Source organism: Trachypithecus francoisi, unplaced genomic scaffold (assembly GCF_009764315.1).
Source record: "Trachypithecus francoisi isolate TF-2019V2 unplaced genomic scaffold, Tfra_2.0 Lachesis_group16, whole genome shotgun sequence".
Classification (NCBI taxonomy): domain Eukaryota; kingdom Metazoa; phylum Chordata; class Mammalia; order Primates; family Cercopithecidae; genus Trachypithecus; species Trachypithecus francoisi.
The window spans coordinates 21638172-21663539 of record NW_022681461.1 but is presented as its reverse complement, the minus strand read 5'-3'; the positions used below and the strand labels follow the sequence as shown (position 1 = coordinate 21663539).

At 36.8% G+C, this 25368-nt stretch overlaps 1 protein-coding gene across 3 annotated transcripts in view; it reads left to right on the top strand.

Annotated features, from left to right (window-relative positions):
- Positions 1-25368, top strand: part of PCSK5 (proprotein convertase subtilisin/kexin type 5) — a 464591-nt gene that overhangs the window by 171469 nt on the left and 267754 nt on the right. For all 3 annotated transcript variants that reach the window (XM_033237074.1, XM_033237073.1, XM_033237072.1), the window contains exons 6-7: positions 5989-6077; positions 9483-9655. In XM_033237074.1, coding sequence (XP_033092965.1) covers positions 5989-6077; positions 9483-9655 — 262 coding nt within the window. The remainder of the gene's footprint in view (positions 1-5988; positions 6078-9482; positions 9656-25368) is intronic.

Here is a 25368-nt window from a genome sequence, read left to right as displayed (position 1 = left end):
ATATCTGATGGATGCTTCATTAGGACTTCAACTTTTTTCTTGTAAATTTGTTTCTTTGTAGATTATGAATCTTAGCCCTTTGTCAGATGGGTAGATTGCAAAAATTTTCTCCCATTCTGTAGGTTGCCTGTTCACTCTGATGGTAGTTTCTTTTGCTTTAGTTTAATTAGATCCCATTTGTCAATTTGTCTTTTGTTGCCATTGCTTTTGGTGTTTTAGTCATAAAGTCCTTGCCCATGCCTATGTCCTGAATGGTATTGCCTAGGTTTTCTTCTAGGGTTTTTATGGTTTTAGGTCTAACGTTTAAGTCTTTAATCCATCTTGAATTAATTTTTGTATAAGGTGTAAGGAAGAGATCCGGTTTCAGCTTTCTGCATATGGTTAGCCAGTTTTCCCAGCAGCGTTTATTAAATAGGGAATCCTTTCCCCATTTCTTGTTTTTGTCAGGTTTGTCAAAGGACTTTGCAAAAAGGAACTAGAGAAAGAAAGGCAGTTTTCAGAAAGTATAGCTGAACATTCTGAGGAATTAGACTTTATAACGACAGGTTTAAGAATTCCTCAAAAGAAATTTTTTAAATTCTAAAAGATTATAAATGTTTTAAATTTTTTTATCCTACAGAATAAAAAAAAAAAGTCAAACACAGAAGCATCCAAGATAAATAGATTGCCCAAATACCTGGTTTCTTACCAGAAACAATGCAAGCTAGAAGACAGTGGAATGACACTTTTGAAGTGGGCTTACTCTAGAACTCTGTATCCTGTGCAATCATTTTTTAAGAAAAGTAAAGTTATTTTCTGAAGACTTTCAAGAGCAAAAAGACTCTCTGAAAGGCCTTTTCACATTTGTAGAATAAATGCCCAGAATATTTATGAAATGTTCTTCAGAAAGAATAAATGATCCAAGAGGGACGCGTGAGCTACAAAAAGAAACAGAGCAAAGAATGTACACTTGACCAACTCAGGAATTAGGCATGTTGACTCCATTCCATGCAGCTGAAAATCTGCATATATCTTTTAACTTCCCCCAGACTTAACTACTAATAGCTTACTGTTGACTGGAAGCCTTATTGATAAACATAAACAACCAATTAACACATATTTTGTATGTCACATGTATCATATACTATATTCTTACAATTAAGCTAGAGAAAAGAAAATGTTATTAAGAGAATCATAAAGGAAAATTGTTTTAGTATTCATTAAGTGGAAATGGATCATCATAAAGGTCTGCATCCTCATCGCCTTCATATTGAATAGGCTGAGGAGGAAGAGAAAGGGTTGGTCTTGCAATCTCAGGGATGGCAGGGGTAGAAGAAAATCCATATATAAGTGGACCTAAGAAGTTCTGTGCTGTTCAGGGGTCAACTGTATTTGTAAATCTAGACAAACACTGTTCAAATTAGTAACTAATTAATTTCTAGGGTTAAAAAATCCAGGATATCACTATAATCATAGGAAGCTTGTACATGGGTATAAGAGATGAGTAATCGGAGTTAAATCAGTCTAAAGTCTGTATTGTTTGGAAAAAGAGGATTGATAACTTTAGACTTTGTGTTGTTAGGTATTTGTGGTCCAATACCTAGGATTGCCACTAAATAATAGAATGCATAACAACCAAGCTGGTATAGGGAAAAAGGTTACAGACATGAACATGAATATATTAGTAAACACAATTACTCTAAGTGGTCTTACTCTCTAGTTAAAGACTCATTGAACATCGAGTTTCAAAAAAGACCAAGTTATATTCTATTTATAAGAGATATAACTAATATGAACATAGAGTATTTGAAAGTAAAAAATATATGTGTACAAATTAGTCACTAAATATCTTTTTTTAACTGCAAGAGCCATTCAGTGTTACTACATATTTATAAATGGTGTGTTTCATTAGAAAGATTAATAATTCCATTCTAAGTAAAACAAAATTGATAAAATTACAAAGCATATTAACAAACCAACAGCATAATAAATAAGCCTGATATGGTGGACACATAAAGAGTAATTGGAGAATATCCATCATTTCCAAGCACACGGAACATTTATTAACATTGATCACAAACTCAGCCATTGGGTAAATCTCACAAAATCCAAAGTATTGGTTCATATAAATAATATTTTATCACAAGTTAATCAGATTGTTATTGATATCAAAAGATAACTAATTACCCACATGTATATTTAAATATCAAAACATACAAGTAATCCATGGGCCAAAAATAAACCAGAGCTGAATTTCAAAATAGAGGCCCTTGTGGTTCAGTAGCACTGGGCATTAATAAATAATAGATACAATGAACTATAAGAACAGTAGTCTCATTAAAGGAATTACACATTTGAATAAAAATAACTTATGAAGCCTAATGAAGGATTATAGTTAATAATTGCTAGATTTGGGGGAAAATTAATAGTTGAGCTTGGAGTTTCCAAAATAAATAGTTTTTATTTTAAAAATTGATCACAGTTTACAATTGATTATAGTTTACAATAATCTATTGTATATCTCAAATTATCTAAAAGAGAATAATTCAAATGTTTCTAACATAAAGAAAAGACAAATATTTAAGATGATAGATATCCCAATTACATTGAATTGATCTTTACAAATTATGTGACTGTATTAAATTATCACATGTATACTGAAAATATGTACATCTCTTATATATCAATCTTTAAAAATTTTGAAAAGTGTTTTAAATTGATCATTTTTTGATAATTAAAATGATGTAACCACATACCGGAATGGGAAGATAATTACTAGTACATCAAAATTAAAGGTCGTCTCTAATCCCATTGGTTTGGGAGGCTAAGATGTGAGATTCACTTGAGGCCAGAAGTTGGAGATTAGCCTGAGTAACATAGCGAGATCCTATCTCTACAAAAAAGTTTAAAAATTAGCCTGCTGTGGTGGTACACACCTGTTACTCAAGGGGCTGAGGTGATACAATTGCTTGAGCCCAGGAGTTTGAGGTTACAGTAAATTATGATCAAGCCACTGTACTCCAGCCTGGGTGGTAGAGTTGGGATTACAGGCATGAGCCGCCGCATCTGGCCAGGATTTCTTTCTGTTTTATGGCTAATATTCCATTGTGTACATATACCACATTTTCTTATTCATTCACCTGTTGATGGACACTTATCTTGGCTATTGTGAATAGTGCTGCAGTAAACATAAGTGTGCAGATATCTTTTCAATAGGCTGACTTCCTTTACTTTGGATCTATACCCAGCCATGGGATTGCTGGATGATAAGCTAGATCTATGTTTAGGTTTTGCAGGACCCGCCGTACTGTTTTCTCTAGTGACTATACTAATTTACATTCCCACCAGCAGTGTTCTCTTTTCACTGCGTTCTCGCCAGCATTTGTTATTTTCTGTCTTTTTGATAATAGTCACGTTAACCAGGGTAAGCTATCTCACTGTGGCTCCAATTTTCATTTCCCAGATGATTAGTGATGTTGAGCATTTTTTTCACATACTCGTAGTCCAATTATATGTCTTCTTTTGTGAAACGTGTATTCAAATCATTTGCCCATTTTAAAATTGGATTACTTGGCTTTTTGCTATTGAGTTACTTATACATTCAGTTTATTAATCCCTGGTCAGAGAGCTTGCCGGTATTTTCTCTCGTTATGTGAGTTGTCTTTTCACTCTGTTAATTGCTTCCTTTGCTTTATGGAAGGTTTTTAGCTTTATATAATCACATGTGTCTATTTTTGCTTTCGTTGCTTGAGCTTTTGAGGTGTTACTCAAAAAAATCTCAGCCCAGACCAATGTCCCAGAGCATTTCTTCAATATTTTCTTCTAGTAGTTTGATAGTTTCAGGTCTTACATTTTAATTTGATTTCCATATAGGGTGAGAGGTGAGTGTGGGGGGGGGGGATGTAATAGTTTCATTCTTTTATATATGGATATCCAGATTTCTCAGCATTATTCATGGAAGAGCCTCTTCTTTCCCCAGTATATGTTCTTGACACTTTGTCAGAAATGAGTTGGCTGTATATGCATAGATTTATTTCTGTGTTCTCTATTCTGTTCTGTTGGTTTATGCTAGTACCATGCTGTTTTGGTTTCTACAACTTTTAGTATATTTTAAAGTCTGCAGCTTTGTTATTTTGCTTGGGATTGTTTTGGCTATTTGGAATATTTTGTGGTTTCATATGAATTGTAGGATTTTTTTTTTCCACTTCTGTGAAGAATGTCATTGGTATTTTGACAGGGATTGCACTGAATCTGTAGGTTGCTTTGGGTAATATGAACATTTTAACAATACTAATTCTTTCAGTCCAGGAGCATGGAACATCTTTTCATTTGTTTGTGTTCTCTTCAATTTCTTTGATCCGTTTTTTATAGTTTTCATTGTGTAGTAATTGTTTCGATCTTGCAACTTTTATGAGTTTTGGTTATATTACTTTTGTGTGCTGTTAACAATTTGACAACATACTCTCTACTCTTTGATCCAGTAATTCTACTTCTAGGAATTCGTCCCAAGGCATAAAATGATATCTGTACTCAAGATTGTTCTTCGTATTGTTGTTAATATTAGTGAATAACTGAGCAAAGTTGCAGGAAAAGAGGACTTGTTAAAAAGCTTATGGTGTGTGTATGTATTGACAGATACACACACACTACACAAACATTTATATATATATCATTTAAGGAATTATGCAGTACATTAATAACCATTAAGTTAATATATAGATTAATATTTATTTAGAAAGATATGCATAATATTACTAAATGAAAAAAGCAGTATATATCTCTTTTCTGTAAACTTGTATGTGTACCTTTCAGTTGTAAGCAGTAACTTGATTATAGTTGCACAGAGAGTAGTGGTCTGAGGCAGCTGTGCTGTGAAATTAAAAGCACTGAAATGGATTTGGGGCCTTGAGTTTTAGTCACTGTTTTGCTAACTGTGCTACTCTCAACATACCTTTTCATACCTTTGGTCCTAGATGCCCTCTTCTCTAAAAATGAGGGAAGGGATGGGCATTTGACTTCATTAGCAATGACAGATAAACCATAATGACTGTTATATCCCCCTTCTGCAGGCATGGCAGACGTTAGAGGTCAGTCTTAGTGTTCTTTCTCTGGGCTCAGTCACACTTTAGAATTCTTCTCAGCACACAGTTTTAGGCCACCGTTTCTAAGCAAATTGTACTTTATACTGAAAACTTCTTTGCCATCCTTGAAAGAGGATCTTAGAAGTTCTTTCAACTAAAAGATTTCTCTGATCAAGGCACAAAATTATTGTGACAAGAAATAACAGAGAATGCTTTTTCGGTAAATGTATTTTTTTAATTTTCTAGTATCCACATTTCTTTTAAAAAGTAAAAAGGTAAAAACAAGTAAAATAAGTGTGGATAACATATTTTATTAAATAAAATATTTTAACATGTATCTGGTATAAAACAATGATTAATAAGATATTTTATCTTTTCATTTTTGCGTACAAAATCTTTGAAATCCAGTGTTTATTTAAAGCACATCACATTTCAGCTAATAAATTGTATTGGAAATACTTGATCTGTATTTACATTTACAATTTAAAAAGCAGATTCTCATGCCCATCTTAAGTTTTCTAATAATTGATTTGAGTATTAGTTTTTAAGCTTAAATAAAAAATTGAGATGAGGTTGCAGTAGTCACATTTCAAACATCTGGCAGCACATATATCCAGTGACCACTATGCGGATCAGTAGAAGTTTGGGGGATATAGAAACGAAGTTTTTCTGACTTTTATCCTTCAAGGAGATTGTCCGGTTGGGAAAGCAAGACATCCAAAATACACATGTCAAGAATATAATCCAAAACGGTCTAATTAAGTGCTAGAAGTTTGCCATGGACAGACAAAGTGCTACTTGGGAAGGAAGTTCCAGAAACACCACAGCTGGGTACATTCTTCACCACTCTGAGTGGTGGCAGTGATGCGTTGGCTTTGTGAGAATGGTACTTGTCTTACTTTAGAAAGTGTGTGTGTTCTGCCTGCAGGCACGGAACTCGCTGTGCTGGAGAAGTGGCAGCCGCTGCGAACAATTCGCACTGCACAGTCGGAATTGCTTTCAACGCCAAGATCGGAGGTATGAGCAACCAACTTACGTGGATGTAGAAACGCACCAGTTCGCTCTTTGGCTGACTGGCTTTCAGAATCCTTTTTAAATGGAGGTTAAACGATTGGGCATATCTTTACGTAATAGTGTTCAACTATTGCTGGCCCCAACATGACCATGTTAGCAGGTGCTGTTAAATGTATTTAGTTAAAGACTTCTGAAGCAGTCACCCTAAACTATTGTAAACACTTTTCTTTTAAACAGACTTGAAAAAATGTTATCTAGTAGTGAAGATGGGGGTTATTGACATTTGTACCAAAATGCTACAATTGGTGCCTGGGTCAGAAAGAACTAATCATATAAACATTAGGCCATAATACCTCTATGGAAAGAAGCATTTTGTAATTCTCTCAAAGTAAAAAAATCCTGGTTTTGTTTTTGTTTTTTTCCTTTGGCTTAGGCTTTTAAAAAGTTCCTTTTAATTGTAATTAAAATGATACATGGCAAAAATCTCCTTTTGTAATCCCGTAACATAGTGATACTATTTCCATGAATGATTCAGATTATATCTATATGCAGGCGTGTATATGTACAAACTCAATTATACATATACTTATGATAAGGACCCAGCCAAAGCAGTATAAATGTAAGCATTGATAAAAGCAAACTCTTAACTTTCCCATTTGTAATCATCTTTGTAAGAAACAGCCCGGTGCCACAGCCACACACAAATGGGAAGAAAATATTGTAATACAGTCTATGTATCCTCATGATTTTATCATTATGCCGGAAAGTATTCCCTAGGGGTCTCCTAAGGGCGTCATAAGATGAAGGAAGCTCCTGGAACCAGGTTGACCTCCTTGTTTCCAATGCACTATTTGTTTTCAAGTGGGAAATAGTGTTGGAACTAAAAAATAAAAATGACAATTCTTTCTAGGATAAGAATATAAGTATAGAGTTTCCCTAACATGAAATCTTTAAGGTTTACAATAACAGAACTAAGAAAAGGCTTTCTCAAATTACCTTGAATATCAGTCCACAGTGCATTTGACCTCTTTCTTTCCTTTTTCTCCCCCTGAATTCTTATGAGTATGATAGTTTGTTAAGCAGTAATTAATTAGCGGGGAGCATCTGCTATTTATTAAGCACAATGCATATGAAAGAGCTAAAGAAAAGAGGCAAAGAAAAAAATTCTTCATTCCCTGAAGAATGATGAGAGTTCTGGAGGCCCCTCATCATCCCAAGAGAATTAGATCAGAGGCTGCCAGGTCAGCCCTTCTCATGGTCCAGGATATAGTCTCTCGCATACACAGACACACAGCTCCAGGTTCTTATCATTACTCTCCAGCACAAACCCAGAAATCTTAATAATTTTGAAAAAATGAGAGGATGAACTTGTGAACTCACAGATAAACCAATGACCTAGCTTACAGAACCTTATTAAAAAAAAAAAAGGAATGTATGGCAACAAATCAAAAATGTTCTAAAACAAGAACATTCTGAATAAGAAATTTAACCCCCATACCCAAGGCATGAAGGCTTGGAGTTAAATGAGGAAAAAATAGCCTTTTATCTTTAAACTTGACAAAGTAAAAATCTTTTTTGTGAAATTTCTAGTAGAAAATGAACATCACCCTCTAAGTATGATTTACAAGCATTTTTTTGTGCATGACATGGAAACTGAATTCAGGTGTTACGTCCTACTCTCCTGTTGGCATTTAGAACACTAATGAGCTTATTTGGGGCAATTACTGTGTTTATTTCAGACCTCATTGTACCAATAAAATAGTTTCACTTTATGCTTTTCAATAGGAAGTAAGAGGATGGAGTCGTTCATCTTTCTTTGCTAAAAAACATGCAGGTGAATTTTGAATATTTAAATTAAATTAAGCCAGTGGTTACTCAGGAGGCAGTACATTGAGATCATTATGTAGGGTTTTTTACTCACGCAAAACAAACCATGGAAAAACTTTCCAATTTTCATTCCAAAATTTGTAATGGAACTTGTTCATAGCTTTCATTCTCCGCCTCTCCTGTTAACACACATCTCCATTAAAAATTCAAAAGTCTCGAGGAAAGACAGTCAAGAGACATTAACAACCAAATGTCTTTAGAGATACATGGAGGGGAATGGCATGTTGGCTAGATGTTAGATGACAATGGGAATTTATTTCCCTATTTTATTGTAAAAAATTTTAAAGGATAAAGGATCCTATCTGTCATGGAATTTAAAATAGTTCAACCTAATATCTATATTTTTGGATTAAGAAAATGAGACAAAATGTTAACAGTTATTGAGTAGTGGCTGTGTGTATATATATGTTCATTCTTCATTCTCTCTATTTTTCCTTGTTTGCAAGTTTTATAGTTAAAAGTTAAACTTTTTTTTAATGCACAAGGAAGATATAGTTACTTCAAGAATATTTTTATTTCTACCAGTATTCCCACCTCAACTCACGTAACTCTACCTAAAGCTATTTGGTTTGGGGTTTTATTATTAATTCCCGTTTGTTGATAACCAATAAAAACTTAAAATCCTACTGATGACAAGGTTTTCCTAAGGATTAAATTTGGCCTGTAAAAATATAATTTTTAAATGATACAGTGTTTCAGTGATGGCATTTAATTTAAACTGAAGGAGAGATAGGTTTACTTAACAATTAGATGCTTGGTTGTGGTTGTTTTTATGAGCCTCCAAAATAAAAGGAAAAAGGAAAGCCTGACATTTGGCATAGAATTTATTTCTGAGTATCTTAGTGTCTCTTTTTGCAAAGTAGGGTTAATAATAAATTCCTATCTGTTTGATAGAAATATACTTAAATGAAGATTAATAACTGAACATGGCTAAAACCCTTTGAGAATTATTTGAATTGTTACATCCACAGAAATCATTCTCATTTATTATTTGACATAAATAACTTAGCAAAAAAAGAAACATTAAGTTCACATCAATCTTATGATTACAGGCTAATATTGAATATGGAAGACATGAGACCATCCTACCTTGGCAGCCTTCCAAATAGTATATGCCTGCTAAGGTTAGATAGAATTTTTTATATCAATTATGAACACAAGTTATTCAATAAAGAGTTTAAGGAAGATGGATTGCTTGAAGATCTCTTTGTCAAGTACTCACTCAAGAGAGGGATGGAAAGTGAGAGACTGTGGCAGCTGTTATAAGGAATGGAACCTTAGGAGAAGAAAATGATGGATTAAAAAACATTTTTAAGTTTTGCTCTTTTATATACAATGTGACATCCTTCCTGCCCAAGATTCTGCCTGCAAAGTACACATTATCCTTTTGCTAGGGGAAGATATGCTCACTTAAGTGTTGATTAAAAATGTATTCTTCCCCCCGAGAATCCTGCAACTATGTTTTTGGAGTGTTGTGTAGTAAAGCCCTGTAATGAACTAGTTCTCCTTTCTGTGTTGAAGGAGTGCGAATGCTGGACGGAGATGTCACCGACATGGTTGAAGCAAAATCAGTTAGCTTCAACCCCCAGCACGTGCACATTTACAGCGCCAGCTGGGGCCCGGATGATGATGGCAAGACTGTGGACGGACCAGCCCCCCTCACCCGGCAAGCCTTTGAAAACGGCGTTAGAATGGTAGGTTTTAAAAGCATGGAGGCTTATACTGTGTGGATGGGTGATGATTCTCATATGAAGAATCTATGGGTTTCTGGCTGCAGTCTAGAGAACTGGATGGAGCTCTTAGGCTGAGCCAGCAGGTAGGCTAATGGAAAGAGGTGGTGAACATTTGGGATTGTGAGTTATTTCTGTTCTGCCAGTGAACTAAGAGCTAGAGAGTTTCTTCTGAAGAGAACAGAGGTACATTACAGTGCTTAAATTCTTTCAAAGAAAATATATTAATACATTACTCTTGCATTCGGAGAAATACATTCTTAGGACTGTGAAATTGAGTGAAGACAATTTAACACTCTCCAGGTAGTGTGAATAGATTGCATAGTGATGCCCCTTGAGGCATCTCCATTTTTTTAGTACTTTCCTAGTTTCTCCCACCTCTGTCCCAGGACAATATTATTTGTGTTCCAGCTCCTGATCTCTACAACCAAGTAGCTTAATGCATCGTTCTTTTCCTTAATTACACCAAAAAATTGATTGACCACTCTCCCCCAAAAAACGAACCATATAATCTAATTTAATAAAATGTCTATTTCAAATTACAGATCTTAAGAAATCCTGTCTTATTTAAATTAAATTTTAAAAATAAGGATACTAATCTTTGTAATCATGAAAGAAGGAGAGCTCCACCGGAAGTAATGTCTTTTTCTTATTCATGAATGGACCTTTGGGTGATTTAAAGCATATTGTTAGTTTTGTTCATTTAAGGCCATTATTGATCTGGCCCTAACCTCCCTTTTCTTCCTCCTCTGTTTTACTCCTTATAATGTAGACGTGCTCCACTCCTATCCAACAGCACAGAATGTTTTCCTTGTTCTTCCTACGTAGTTCCTGTGCCCCATTCCCAAGTCCTCCCACTGTAAGCCAAATCCTGTTTGACCATCAAGCCCCAGCTAAAAGAAGTTTACCTCTTCCCAGAAGCCTTCTCACTGCCCAAACTAGAATTAACTATAAACAGACCCTATCTGTGCTTTATTTCTTACTACTGTTACGTAGAGTTCTTCTCATATTGTGCTTTATATCAGAGTTAGTTCTGGGTATATCTTCCATACTAAATTGCGAGTTCCTGGAGAGCAGCACTTATGCTCTCTACATCTTCATGGGCTTTGTAAAACCTAGACAGTGCATTGAATTCTAGTGAGTATTCAATAAAGTTGTTGAATCAAATTTAATTAACTACAAATGATGCTAACCACAGGGTTGTTAAATATCCAGCTCAGATATTTACAGTGGAATGCATTGTTGATTAATGTAATGTTGCAGCTGGAGTAAAAATAATGATTTGCCCACATCTCTGTGGGATTTTTGTTAGAGTTTTAATAGAAGACTGAGCTAAGCTGTCTTCTAATTATTCTGAAATAGACTGGAGGAGAAAATTATATACTTATTTTGTAGGTACTTCCTAGCTGAAAGATAGTTCACGTTTGGTTAAAACATTCACTTTTTAAGCTCTTTGTCAATTTTCAGCTCTCTATATTAGAGTCTTTTAAATCATAGGATAATGTTTTAACTCATTGTCTAGAAGTTTTCTTTCAAGGTGCCTTAACAGCAAATGAATATATTCTGTATAATCTGGTGATTTCATTGCTGAAGCCACAGACGACAAATTGCTATGATCTCTATGTTTTCAGTAGAATGATCATTCAAATTAAGTAAACCAAGCACTGTTCATATTTAATCATAAAACTGTATGTATATGGCTCTTGTAATAAAGAGCAATCTGGACTTATTAATCTGAAAATACTTAAATTAGTAATACACATAACCTCATGAATGTGCATGTATATATAAAGAATGCCCCATATTCAATAGCTGGTTTTACTGACAGACTAGTAGGCATCTCATTGAAGCAGAACACATAAACCAACAATTTTCAAATTTATTTTTGCTGGGGAGTCTTTCATTCGATGGAAATCTTAACTGGAAGCTTAGTGTGTAAAAAATTAAAAATGTGGTGCTTTGTTAAAAGAAGAGTAAAAAGGGGTTAAGATTAGAAACAAAATCATCTGAGAAAATTATTCAAACACAAGGAAGATTATATTTAGAAATAATTTGGAGGAAATTTACTTTATATTCATTATTAATTATGAAAGTAACCTATGCTTATTGTAACAGATGATACAAAAATGAGTGTAAAGATGAACTTAATAATAGATTTCCCCACCCAACTGGGTAACCACTGTTAAAAGTAAAGGCTACATGTTTCCATTCTCTTGTGCATATTAACATGCAAACAGGGATTATATACCTCTGCACATTACTACTTGCACCTAATGGTCTATCCTACGCATCTTTCTGGGGCAACCCTTAAGAATAGAACTCATTTATTTTATTTGTTTCAAAATTTTTAGAATATAGAGATATCATAATTCATTCAATATTCCATTGAAGATCTTCCAAGTTTTACTTAGGGAAAAAAAGGAATTCAGTTTTAAATGAAACCACTCGCTTTTAGAGTTGAGGTAGTAACAAAAGAAATAACTGTCAATAAGAACAAATTGTTTTTTGGCTCATAGCATTGCACATCTAAATATGGAAAAACTGTGGTGATGCATTTAAATGTGATGAGGTCAACAAGATAGTGTTTTCATGTATTTAATACAAATAGGCTTTCGGACTAGGCTAGGATTCAGTCCAATATTTGCCATTTACTTCTCTCTAAGCTTATATAGATCAAATTACCTCTCTGCTTCCATTTTCTTATCTAAGGTAGGGCACTAATAGTGATGTTATACTAACTAACTAACAGAGATGTTATAAGTGCAAAATGAGATGATAATGCATTAAAGCAACTAGTATAATACCTGAAATATAATAAATGCTTTTTTTTTTTCAGAGAAAAGATCATGTCCTCCTACAAAACTATTTAAATTTGTCCTCAGCCCATCATCCTTCTCTCCTATACCATTTCCACACTGCCTAGTTCCTGATAATTCTATTAAGTTACCTGTTGGGTTAACTTAATGATTAAAAGATTAAAAATAATATGATACAGGCCGGGTGTGGTGGCTCATGCCTGTAATCCCAACACTTTGGGAGGCTAAGGAGGGCGGATCACCTGAGTTCAGGAGTTCGAGACCAGCCTGGCCACCATGGCAAAATTCTGTATCTACTAAAAATACAAAAATTAGCCAGGTGTGGCGGCGGGTGCCTGTAATCGCAGCTACTTAAGAGGCTGAGGCAGGAGAATTGCTTGAACCCAGGGAGTGGAGGTTGCAGTGAGCCAGGATCGTGCCACTGCACTCTAGCCTGGGCAACAGAGTAAGACTCTGTCTCAATAAAATAATAATAATAATATGATGCAAGTCAACATAGCCTTCCTGAGCTCTGTAGTGTCATTTATTTTGTTCTTCCTATGTCTGTACAAAGCTTCAATTTCACTTGCCTTTAAAGGCATATCTTCAATTTCAGTGAGCCTCTGGATATACAAATTCAGTCTAGTTATTCGTTTTTGTAGTCCTGAATTTTGTTTATATTTTCCCAAAGGATGTTCCTCTAAGTATCTATTGATATATAATTTAATATTTTAAGCAGTGTATTTCTCTTTTCCAGGTTAAATAAATCTTTTTTATGAGGCATCAAGTGAGATAGGAAATTTTATATTCTTTTATAGTATTATCATTTGTATTTTTGTATCACATACATTGTCAGAGATAAAGAAAATAATTGAATAAAAACAATACAATATTAGACTATAGGCTACAACAAAGAAATAAAAAAGTGATTTATTGGCTTAATTACTTAAGGAATGAAGAAATAAATGACTGATAAAATAATTCCTTCGGTTAGCTAGCTGAAGACCTACGCAGCAGCCTAAAGTCATTCTGGCCTATTGGGGTTTATCATCTACAAAAACGTAGGGATTGGAATTTATTTATTCATGATATTAAGCTTAGCCAACTCCCACTTTCTATATACTGTAGATAAAGGGGTGAAAAAGACATCTGCATCTTATATGTGATACATAAAAGTTCCTACATTCTAGCAACAAAACAGGAAACAAGGTAGAAACAATCAAGACTATTTCAGCTGAGGGTAAGTGCAGAAATGAAAGTCAACTGATTTCTGCTGAGGGAAAGCACAGCTGCCTTAGTTAGGGAAGCCAGAACACCCTCTTTGAGGAGGTGATATTTGAACAGAGACATAAATGATAACAAGCTAATCATGTGAAGAACTATTATATGCAGAAGGAACAGAAAGAGCAAAGAACCCCAGGTAGGGAAAGATTTAGGTGTATTTCCAGAACACAATACTAATGTAGGTGTTGAGAGCAAGTTGGAACAGAAAGAGGGCAAAGGGAGATGTGTTGGAGGGGAAGGCGGGGACCAGCTCAGCAGGGCTTTCTAAATGATGGCGGGCGTGTGAATTGTGTTCTGTTATAGGAAGCCATGAAAGACTTTAAACAGAATTGTGGCCTGACCTTATACAATTTTAAAAGATCACTGCTATGTAAACAGTAACTGTATGTGGGGTGAGAGATGAAGAGACATGACTGGAAGATTGAAGTGGTCCAGGAGAGTGTTGGATCAGGGTGGCAGCAGCGTCAAGACCATCAAAGAGATCAGGCAGCAATAGATAAGCCCAAGTATCGAGAGATTTTCACAGAGGAAATAAATACTCAGAGAGTCCAAGTATTGATTGCATCCATTAGTTCTGCAAGCTAATCAAAAAATGTAGCAAATATTGAATTTCAAAATGCTCCCTATTTGTTTACTATAAGATAAGCATTTGGCTCAAAGAATGTAATGCTATTTTCAAAGACTTTAACAAAATCAGAATTGATTCAATTTATAGCCCCTTTAGAATTAATGTGGCAAAATATCATTAGAGAAACAATGTTAAATAAACCATGTCACAGTTGACAACTTGCTCTTTCTTCTAAGGAATGCATTTTATTTGGTGCTAAGAAGCTATAAAATTAAGTGCAAGAGTTAGAGTTATATACTTTGGGCTGCATACAATTAATAGTAATAATAATAGCCCCACGAATATTTAACATTTTGTTCAGTTTATTATACTATAGTCATCTTCTAGGACTTAAATGATAACATTTAATCATCATGATCTCAAAAGATAGGTACCGTTCTTCCCAATTTATAGAGAGGAAAAACAGAAATTCCCCGTAGCCAAGAAGACAAAACATAGGCTTCAAAAAAATCTGGTAAATTCTGTTACATGTTGTCATTTTGATTTTATTTGGCACACCTGACCTTCTGCCTTTATCTGTGGCCACATACTCTAGCTTTTCTTCTGTTACTATGGTGAATTAATTGTTCATCCTCTACCTAAGGCCACCTCCTCCATTTGTTCACTGGACCCTATCCCATGTCGCCCCATCAAAGACCTCCTCAAAAAATTGTTTTATCTTCAAAATTTCTCTCTGAACTCTATTATTACCATCAATATACATTTGTACTGTTCATTCTCCTGTCTTAAAGAACGAGAGGAGACTCCCTCTTTGGTCTTTTTAAAAATAATCTCAACTTTATTTCAGATTCAGGGTTACATGTGCAGGTTTGTTACATGGGTAAATTGTGTGATGCTGAGGCTCATCCAGGTAGTGAGCATAGTACCCAGCAGATAGTTTTTCAATCCATACACCCCTTCCTCTTTCCCCTCCCCATAGTCTGCAGTGTCTGTTGTTCCCATCATTATGTCCATGAGTACCCAATGTTTAACTCCCACTCATAAGTGAGAGCATGCAGTATTTGATTTTCTGTCCCTGTGTTAATTTGCTTAGGATAATGGCCTCCAACTGCATCCATGTTGCTGCAAAGGACATGGTTTTATTCTTTTTCATGGCTGTGTAGTATTCCATGGTGTATGTGCACCATATTTTCTTTATCCAATCCACCATTGATTGGGCACCTAGGTTGATTCCATGTCTTCACTATTGTGAATACCACTACAATGAGCATATGAGTGCTTGTGTCTTTTTGGTAGAACAATTTATTTGCTTTTGGATATATACCCAGTCATGGAATTGCTGGGTTGAATGGTAGCTCTGTTGTTATTGGGTTTTTTTGTTTGTTTGTTTGAGACAGAGTCTTGCTCTGTCGCCCAGGCTGGAGTGCAGCGGCATGATCTCGGCTCACTGCAAGCTCCACCTCCTGGGTTCACGCCATTCTCCTGCCTCAGCCTCCCTAGTAGTTGGGACTACAGGTGCCCGCCACCATGCCCGGCTAATTTTTTGTATTTTTTTTAGTAGAGACGGGGTTTCACCATGTTAGCCAGAATGGTCTCGATCTCCTGACCTCGTGATCCGCCTGCCTTGGCCTCCCAAAGTTCTGGGATTATAGACGTGAGCCACCACGCCCAGCCTGTTTTAAGTTCTTTGAGAAGTCTCCAGACTGCTTTCCACAAATAGTATCTCATTGTGGTTTTGATTTACATTTCTCTGATGATTAGTGATGTGGAAAATTTTTTCATGTTTGTTGTCTGCTTGTATGTCTTCTACTGAGAAGTGTCTGTTCATGTCTTCTACACATTTATTAATCGGGTTGTTTGTTTTTTGATTGTTGAATTATTTAAGTTCCTTATAGATCCTCGATATTAGACTTTTGTTAGATGTGTAGTTTGTGAATCTGTTCTCCCATTCTGTAGGTTATCTATTTATTGATAGTTTATTTTGCTGTGCAGAAGGTTTTTAGTTTAATTAGATCCAACTTGTCAACTTTTGTTTTGTTACAATTGCTTTTGAGAACCTGGTCACAAATTCTTTCCCAAGACCCATATCCAAAATGGCATTTCCTAGATTTTCCTCTAGGATTATTATAGTTTGAGTCTTACATTAAATCTTTAATTCATCCTGAGTTAATTTTTGTGTATGGTGAAAGGTAGGGGTCCAGCTTCATTCTTCTGTATAAGGCTAGCCAGTTATCCCAGCACCATTTATTGACTAGGGAGTCCTTTCTTTGTTACTTATCCCAGGGCCATTTACTGAATAAGGAGTCTTTCTCTATTGCTATTTTTTGGTTGACTTTGTTGAAAATCAGATTGCTGTAGATGTGTGGCTTTATTTCAGGATTCTCTATTATATTCTGTTGGTCTACATGTCTGTTTCCATACCAATACTGTACTGTTTTGGTTACTGTAGCCTTTTAGTATAGTTTATATCAAGTAATGTAATGCCTCTGGCTTTGTTCTTTTTGCTTAGGATCACTTTGACCATTCGGACTCTTGTGGTTCCGTGTGAATTTTAGAATAGTTTTTACTAGTTCTGTGAAAGATGTTAGGAAAAGCATTGAATCTGTAGATTTCTCTGGGCAGTATGGCCATTTTAACAATACTGATTCTTCCAATTCATGAGCATGGAATGTTTTTTTCCAATTCATGAGCATGGAATGTTTTCTTATTCTTCTTGTAGACATCTTGCACCTCCTGGGTTAGATGTATCCTTAGGTATTTATTATGTGTGTGTGGCTATTGTGGGTGGATTGCATTTTTTTTTCTACATTGAGATGGAGTTCACTCTGTCACCCAGGGTGGAGTGCAGTGGCATGCATGATCTTGGCTCACTGCAACCTCCACCTCCCAGGTTCAAATGGTTCTCCTGCCTCAGACTCCCAAGTAGCTGGGACTACAGGTGCATACTACCATGCCCAGCTAATTTTTGTATTTTTAATAGAGATGAGGTTTCACCATGTTGGCCAGGCTGGTCTCAAACTCCTGACCTCAGGTGATCTGCCTGCCTTGGCCTCCCAAAGTGCTGGGATTACAGGCATGAGCCACTGCACCCAGCCAGATTGCATTCTTTATTCGGCTCTCAGCTTGAACATTATTGGTGTATAGAAATGCTACTGATTTTCATACATTGGTTTTATATCTTGGAACCTCACTGAAATTGTTTATTGGTTTCAGGAGCCATTCAGTGGGGTCTTAAGGATTTTTCAAGTATAGAATCATATCATCAGCAAAGAGAAATAATTTGACTTCTTTTCCTATTTGGATGCTTTTTATTTCTTTCTCTTGTCTGATTGCTTTGGCAAGGACTTCCAGTACTGTGTTGAATAGGAGTGTTGAGAGTGGGCATTCCGTGTCTTGTTTCAGTTTTCAAGGGGAATGTTTTCAGCTTTTGACTGTTCGGTGTGTTGTTGGCTATGAGTTTGTCATAGATGGCTCCTACTATTTTGAGGTAAGTTCCTTTGATGCCTAGTCTGTTGAGGATTTTTATGATGAAGCGATGTTGGATTATATTGAAATCTTTTTCTGTCTATATTGAGTTAATCATGTAGGTTTTGCTTTTAATTATGTTTATGTGGTAAGTCACATTTATTGATTTGCATGCGTTGAACCAGCCTTGCATCCCAACTTGATTGTGGTGTATTAGCTTTGATGTGCTGCTGGATTTGGTTTCTTATCTCCTCCCTAATACTGCCTCGTTTCTCCTTTTTTCCCCTGTAGAATGAAATTCTCTGAAGCCGTTGTCCCACCTTGCCATCCTCCAACTTTCATTTTCCATTATCTCTTGAAGCCACTGCTTCAGGACTTCACCCCAGCAGTCCACTGAAGCTGCTTTTGACAAGGTCACAGTGACCCCTATATACAAAACCCCATGCTTCTCTGAGCTCTCATCTAACTGGTTTTTTTAAAAGGCTTCACTGGTTTTCCCTATATACAATATAACACACATGTACTCCAGCCCTTCAGAATCCCTTCTTTGCAATTATTATACCTCCTTCTATTGATTATTTCTACTGATCTCATTTTCTCGTCCATGCTTGTTCTACTCTACCCAAGTACCCACGATAGTGTCTGGCACTCAACAGGGGTTTAATGAAGAAAAGATGAATGAGTGAATGAATTTATGAATGACTTTCATGCCAATTTGATGCATGTACTAATTTACTTAAGGATCACACTGGTATTATTTTTGCTTAATATTCTAGAAATGTTATAAACATACATGGTATAGTGTGATGGTTAAAGGCCCTGGATTTGGAAATATGAATTCCAATATTTTCGTATCATGTTCAGGTTAATTAGCCTCTCTGAGGATCAGTTTGTTTCTATATTAAAATGGAGCTAAATGCTAGTAAATGCTTTAGAGTAATGTTGTGGTGATTTTATTATTAATTGCCGTAAAATATTCAGCAGAGCTCCTGTAACAATATAAAGTCTCTAAATATGTTATTATCACTATTTAAAATGGGCAAAGGTAATAAAAACAAAATACTGACTAATCATGCAAAGTACCATAAAAAATTTTTATTGTTCTAAATCTGATGTTGCTGAGTAACCCTTATAGAAAGTCATTATATAATCTTGAGATTATTATACAAGAATGGCCTATATAAGTGGGAAAAATATCAAAGATAAATATTAAGTATATGGCATAAACCACTAATTTAATAAAATGATAGGCAAAAGGGGTTGGGGGTAGAGAGGTTTTACTGTCAAGTATACTTAAGAAACTCCACTTCCTATATGCTCCTTTTGAAGATTTAAAAGCATATTAAGGCTAGGCGTGGTGGCTCTCGCCTGTAATCCCAGCACTTTGGGAGGCCAAAGTGGGCAAATCACCTGAGGTCAGGAGTTTGAGACCAGCCTGGCCAACATGGTGAAACCCTGTCTCTACTAAAAATACAAAAATTAGCCGGGCATGGTGGCCTGCACCTGTAATCCCAGCTACTCAGGAGGCTGAGGCAGGAGAATCGCTTGAACCCGGGAGACGGAGTTTGCAGTGAGCCGAGATTATGCCATTGCACTCCAGCCTGGGTAACAAGAGCAAAACTCTGTCTCAAAAAATAATAATAAAAATAAATAAATAAAAGCATATTAAGGGCTCTGAGAAGTCCTGTAGTGAAAACGATGCATTTAACCATGGTTCTCAACTTTAACTACGTAGAAGCTTTTCTTACTACTTTTTTGAATTGCTTTTAAATTTAACTTCATTTTAAAATTTGCAGAATTACTTTGTGCAATTCAGCTAAAGTCATTAGACCTTTAGAGTCCAAACATTGGAACTAGAAATAATATTAGTGGTTAATTTTATCAACATTTATGTATTCTCTCACTTGTTAATAGCACTCCCATTCACCCAGTCTCCCTTCCTAAACCCTAAGATTTCTTCCATTCCTCATGCTAGTCATCTAGTAAGTCTTGCATGTGCTGTTTCCTAAAACCTTATGAAATCCATCTGCCTTCTTGTCCTTACAGTTAGAAACAAATCTCTCCTACAGACTTCTACAATATCATACTTTCCAAACTTCCCAGCTTGAGCTTCAGCTTTGAATTCTGCCTGAATGCTGCAGTCAACGAAGTATTTTCATAGGCAAATCTTGTCATTTTTTTTCTCTTTATTTTTTTTTTCCTTTTTTTTTTTTTTTTCTGAGACGGAGTCTCGCTCTGTCGCCCAGGCTGGAGTGCAGTGGCCGGATCTCAGCTCACTGCAAGCTCCGCCTCCCGGATTTACACCATTCTCCTGCCTCAGCCTCCCGAGTAGCTGGGACTACAGGCGCCCGCCACCTCGCCCGGCTAGTTTTTGTATTTTTATTAGAGACGGGGTTTCACCGTGTTAGCCAGGATGGTCTGGATCTCCTTACCTCGTGATCCGCCCGTCTCGGCCTCCCAAAGTGCTGGGATTACAGGCTTGAGCCACTGCGCCCGGCTGTTTTTCTCTTTAAAACTCGTCACTGCTCGTTATGACTGAGAAGGAACATCCTAGACTTCTTAATGTAGGTTCTCTCACAGGTTCCTTCTCAGTTTTGCCAGGGTCTCAGAATTGAAATTTTACATGTCATCTTAGGAAAGGACAGTTTAAAAGTGTCTCTCATTCAGACGTACACAGTTGCATTTACCATGGTGAGCCTTTGGCTTGGCTCCTTGGCATGACCAGCAAAGCATTCTCTCAGGGAACATTCTTGGCTTCATCTTCCCAGTCAGTCCTAAATAGGAAAATGATTTGATAAAACCAGTGAGTGAGTTGACAATGTTTCAGCTGTAGATGACCCCCAGGGTTTGTGTCAGAATAAGAAGCTAAGACCCTAAAGTTTTCTATGATTGATTCTTTATTCATTCATTTATTCCTGGTTGCACTGAGGAGGCATTCACTGAGGGGTTATAATATTCTGGGCACTTTTCTAGGTGGTAGTGAAAGATGAATAGCACTCAGCCCTTGTCTTTGGGGAGCTCACTGTATAATGATGAATAAATGTTCTAAAGAAAGTGCAAGCAAGCTTCCACAGTCCCTTCAGTTTACAGAATCTGGTAAGCTAGGGCAGAGTAGACAGCCCGCGATAAGAAGACTTACTATAGCACAGTCTAGTTGCCTTGGAATCATCTTTTTTGCTCCATTCAGATTTTAATACACTTGGTGCAATCGATATGCATCAGCAGGTGTCTAATATTTACAGCATTTCACAATTTCCTGACAAGTGTGTTTAATAACATTTTTTAGAAAAAGAAAAAAAAAACTTGAAATGGAATCTTTTTCATAGTCAGACAAGCCTCTGTTAAGGTTACCAGTATTCCCATTATTATTTGACTCAAATATTTTTCAAGGCCAGGCGCAGTGGCTCATGCCTGTTATGACAACACTCTGGGAGGCCAAGGCAGGCGGATCACTTGTGGTCAGGCGAGACCAACATGGTGAAACGCCATCTCTACTAAAAATACAAAAATTAGTGGGGCATGGTAGCACATGCCTATAATCCCACCTATTCAGGAGGCTGAGGCAGGAGAATTGCTTGAACCCCAGAGGCCAGTGTTTCAGTGAGCTGAGATTGGGCCACTGCACTCCAGCCTGGGCGACACAGCGAGACTCAAAAAAGCAATATATCAAAAAAAAAAAAAATTCTTTAATACCCACTATATGCCAAGCACTGGTTTGGCATTTACCTTAGACTTTTTTTTTTTTCTGGAGAAATCATGCAGTTTTTTGTAGATATTTTAGGAGCATAGCTTATAGAGCTTGCTTTGTCATTTTATCAACTAGTATACTTTGAAGTTCAAGTCATTGTTCTTTGAGCTTCTTAGGCTTTAGTAATATCAATTAAAGCTTTCTAGTGAATTCTAACAGAACAGAGCCATTGTCAAGGATGGTCAAGAAGAGTCAGTGAAGTCAGGATCATTGGCCCTTTCACTCTCTGTTGAAACTGGGGACCTCATCCCATCTTGACTGTTTTGTATTTAGGGGTCCAGATGGAAACCAAGACATCTGATAGACATCTATTGGCATATGTCTGACTGTTTAGTCTCTTAGGAAGACTCTGATTACTATTTTCCCTTCCCATCATTAATTGCCTTTTCAATTCACCAGATTTAAAAACTGATGGATTATGTGGAGTGTTTGCTGAAAGCAAAAGTTGCCTGAACATACACACAAGTGAACATACACGTATTTCCCCACCCTTAAATTAAAGGCATATGTTCACCAGGAGGGCAGAGAAGAGGTATAATGAAAGCAGTAATAATAATCATAATAAAGTTAACCAATTCCATCCAGGAGGGATATGTTTTTATCTGATACACACCCAGCTGTAGCAGGATTAGTACCAGTTTGCTTTTTAATATATGACAGATTACTGTTAAACTAGTTGGCAAATGTAAAATTTTGGAATGATACGTAGCTAGGTGGAAAGAAAAGGGAGCTTCTTTAAAAATTGGTTCCACTTAATGAAAATTGACTTTAACTGGGATTTGCTTTAGAAATTCTCCCTTAAGATTTAACTACATCCTGGTGGAATTCTGTGTATTTAGAACATGAACAAAGCTAAGACGTGGCTTGCCGAGTGTACCCAATATAATATCATCCATTTTGGAAACAAATATGCGTTTTTCATAAATACATATGTGGTTTCACATTATTTAATTATACAAAGTTATCTGACATCCAAGTATCAAATTTAGGTTACTATATTAATGTGAATTGTTGTGCATTTTTATGGAGAGGAACACAAATCTATTCTAACCTTACATAGGTGCAAATTTCAAATTTTTATTAACATCTTGTTTTCAGTTTTAGTTTAGGGATCCATTAGTAACTGGGCAGTTTAAATCAACTTTTGCAAATCCTATTTTAAATCCCTCTGTTAGACTATTCCACTACTAGATTAATCAGTTATCAATAACAGTCCTTTGTTCTTTTGGTTTGTGCGCTCTGTTTATAGTTCCTGCTGGGCTACCTGGGAGGTAAGTGAACTCCTCCTCACAAGAGTGTTCTAGTGTAGTATAGTATGGGTGTCCCTGTTAAGGGAAGATTCAAAATCATATAGGGATTAGAGTAGGTCAAGTTGAGGTCTATACTAATTTTGAGTTGCTCTGATTCTCAACATGGTTTTAAGAAAGTTGATACGGAGAACAGACAGATTAGTTTCCTTCAACATAACACGGCAGTCATCAGAAAAGAAAAACCACTATTTAATACGCAAGGGCCCATTGAACTCAGTTGATAATATCAAATGATTTTAAAGTACATATGGCTTAGATAGCAGGTTTGTTTTTCCGCTTCACCTGAGCTTGCATTCCTCACCTCATGTGTGATGAATACAGTCAAACCTAATATTTAGCTGTGAACATTATTATAATGCCTGCAGCCAGTTGACATAGGCATGAGCAGGAGCCTCACAGGAACACTCAGCTTATTGATTTGTAAACTGAGTCTTGGCAAAGTTAGGCAACGTGGCCAGTAAGAAATATGACTGTGGCACTTTCTGCCACCATGCTCTGTGCAATAGCAGCTCCTGTTGGGTGGGACACGTGGGCCCATCTGTTCACACCCAGCTCCCAGTCAACCGTAGCTGAATTGTGGTCACCAAAGTGAACACTACAACTAAGATCTCTCTCTTTTCTGAGTTCCTGGAGAACTGATCATTCAGGCAACTGATTTGGCACATCCCTAAACCCCGCCATGTGGTCTGTTCTCCTCCTCTTCATCCTTGGATGTGGCCTGCAGTGGTATAGAGAGTCCCTCTCTTGCTCGAGTTGGTTACTCTCTAGCTATTTCACCTGAGACAAACTATGAGCACTCGTTTCCCAGAGAAAAGGCTATGATAGGACTTGCTTTACAGAGCTACCATGAAGGCTGAATGAGATTGCACATATGAAGTGTGCAGTCCTGCAGTCGGCTTCTTATAAAAGGAAGGGCCACACTGGATGCATCTTTAAGGACCCGAAAATAGTCACTACAGAGGCTTGTAAATAATGTGAGCCTGATAACAGCTGTAATTTTCTCTAAAGCGTAGTTTGTTTTAATTAAGACAGGATTGTGTTCATGGGTAGGAAACGGAGAGAGCTGATCTCTATTTCAGAAATGTTAGGAGTTGCTCCGTGTAAGATCAAGATTACTACTTCATATAGTAGAGGCGTGTGACAGTTCAAGCCCCATGCTGGGCTCTAGATGAGGGTAGCTTACCCTTGCAGACTTGAGCTGGCACTTGGAACCACTTCACAGTGAGAGATTTCATAATTTAGAGCTAACTTAGGGAAGAGTATGAACTTTTCATTATTGCTGGAATATCCTTCTATCCTCCTTTCCAAGTGCCTGTCCAAATATTTACGGTAAGTTCCTTTCATACCTTTGTCAATAATAAATGTTTTTATTCTCTATGAAAGGAATTTTTCAAATTTTATGCCTTCCATATACATTTAAAGGTGATATATATTTCTGAGCAGTTTCAGCATTGGCAATCAATGTTAATATTAGAAATGTCCTTCCTAACTTCATAAACCTGGCCCTCCTGAAAGTCTGAGCATAGTTTTGCCTTTGCTCTGGGATGAACCAAGTTGTAAAAACTTTTGGGAGGTGTGAGAATAGCTTTTCTGGCCAGGCGCGGTGGCTCATGCCTGTAATCCCAGCACTTTGGGAGGCCGAGGCGGGTGGATCTTGAGGTCAGGAGTTCGAGACCAGCCTGGCCAAGATGGTGAAATCCCATCTCTACTAAAAAATATAAAAATTAGCTGGGCATGGTGGTGGGCGTCTGTAATCCCAGCTACTCGGGAGGCTGAGGCAGGAGAATCGCTTGAACCCGGGAGGCAGAGTCAGCAGTGAGCCGAGATCACGCCACTGCACTCTAGCCTGGGCCACAGAGCAAGGCTCTGTCTCAAAAAACAAAACAAACAAACAAACAAAAAAAACAGGGAATAGCTTTTCTTCTCCCAAAAATGGGGATGCTGAGATGGTGGATGTACCCAGAACAGCTGTGTTGTTGCTAGTAATTATTGATTGTGGTTATTTCAGAGAGCATATCAGATATACAATTATTTTCCTAGCTGCTTGGAGTGAGGAATTGAGAAATCTAGTCTGCCTGCCCCTCTTTCCAGCCAATGTGAGATGCCCCCACACAATGGGAAAACTGTTTGTGCAGGGGCTCAAAACATGGAGGATGTAGGAAGGAGTGACTGGAAGTTAATCACCTGATTCTTGCTGAGGCTTCTGTGAACAGATAAGATGAGGTCTGAGAAAAAACAGAATTGACCAGTATGAATTGACCATCGAGGGACTATTAACGCAGCTAATTATTTGGGAATTGTTGATTTGGCAAAGGAGATAAGGCAGAAGGGAAGGTTGTTTTATTTTGTTTTTTTTTTTTTTTTAATTTTCTCGAATCCACTATGGTTAAGCATGCTTTCCTAAACAAGTTGTTAAGTATTTTTAGGAACACCTGGTGTCAGTACTAGTCAGGGGAAATCAGCATTGGATGAGGCAAGACTGGGTGCATTCTGGCCCCAGCCCTGCC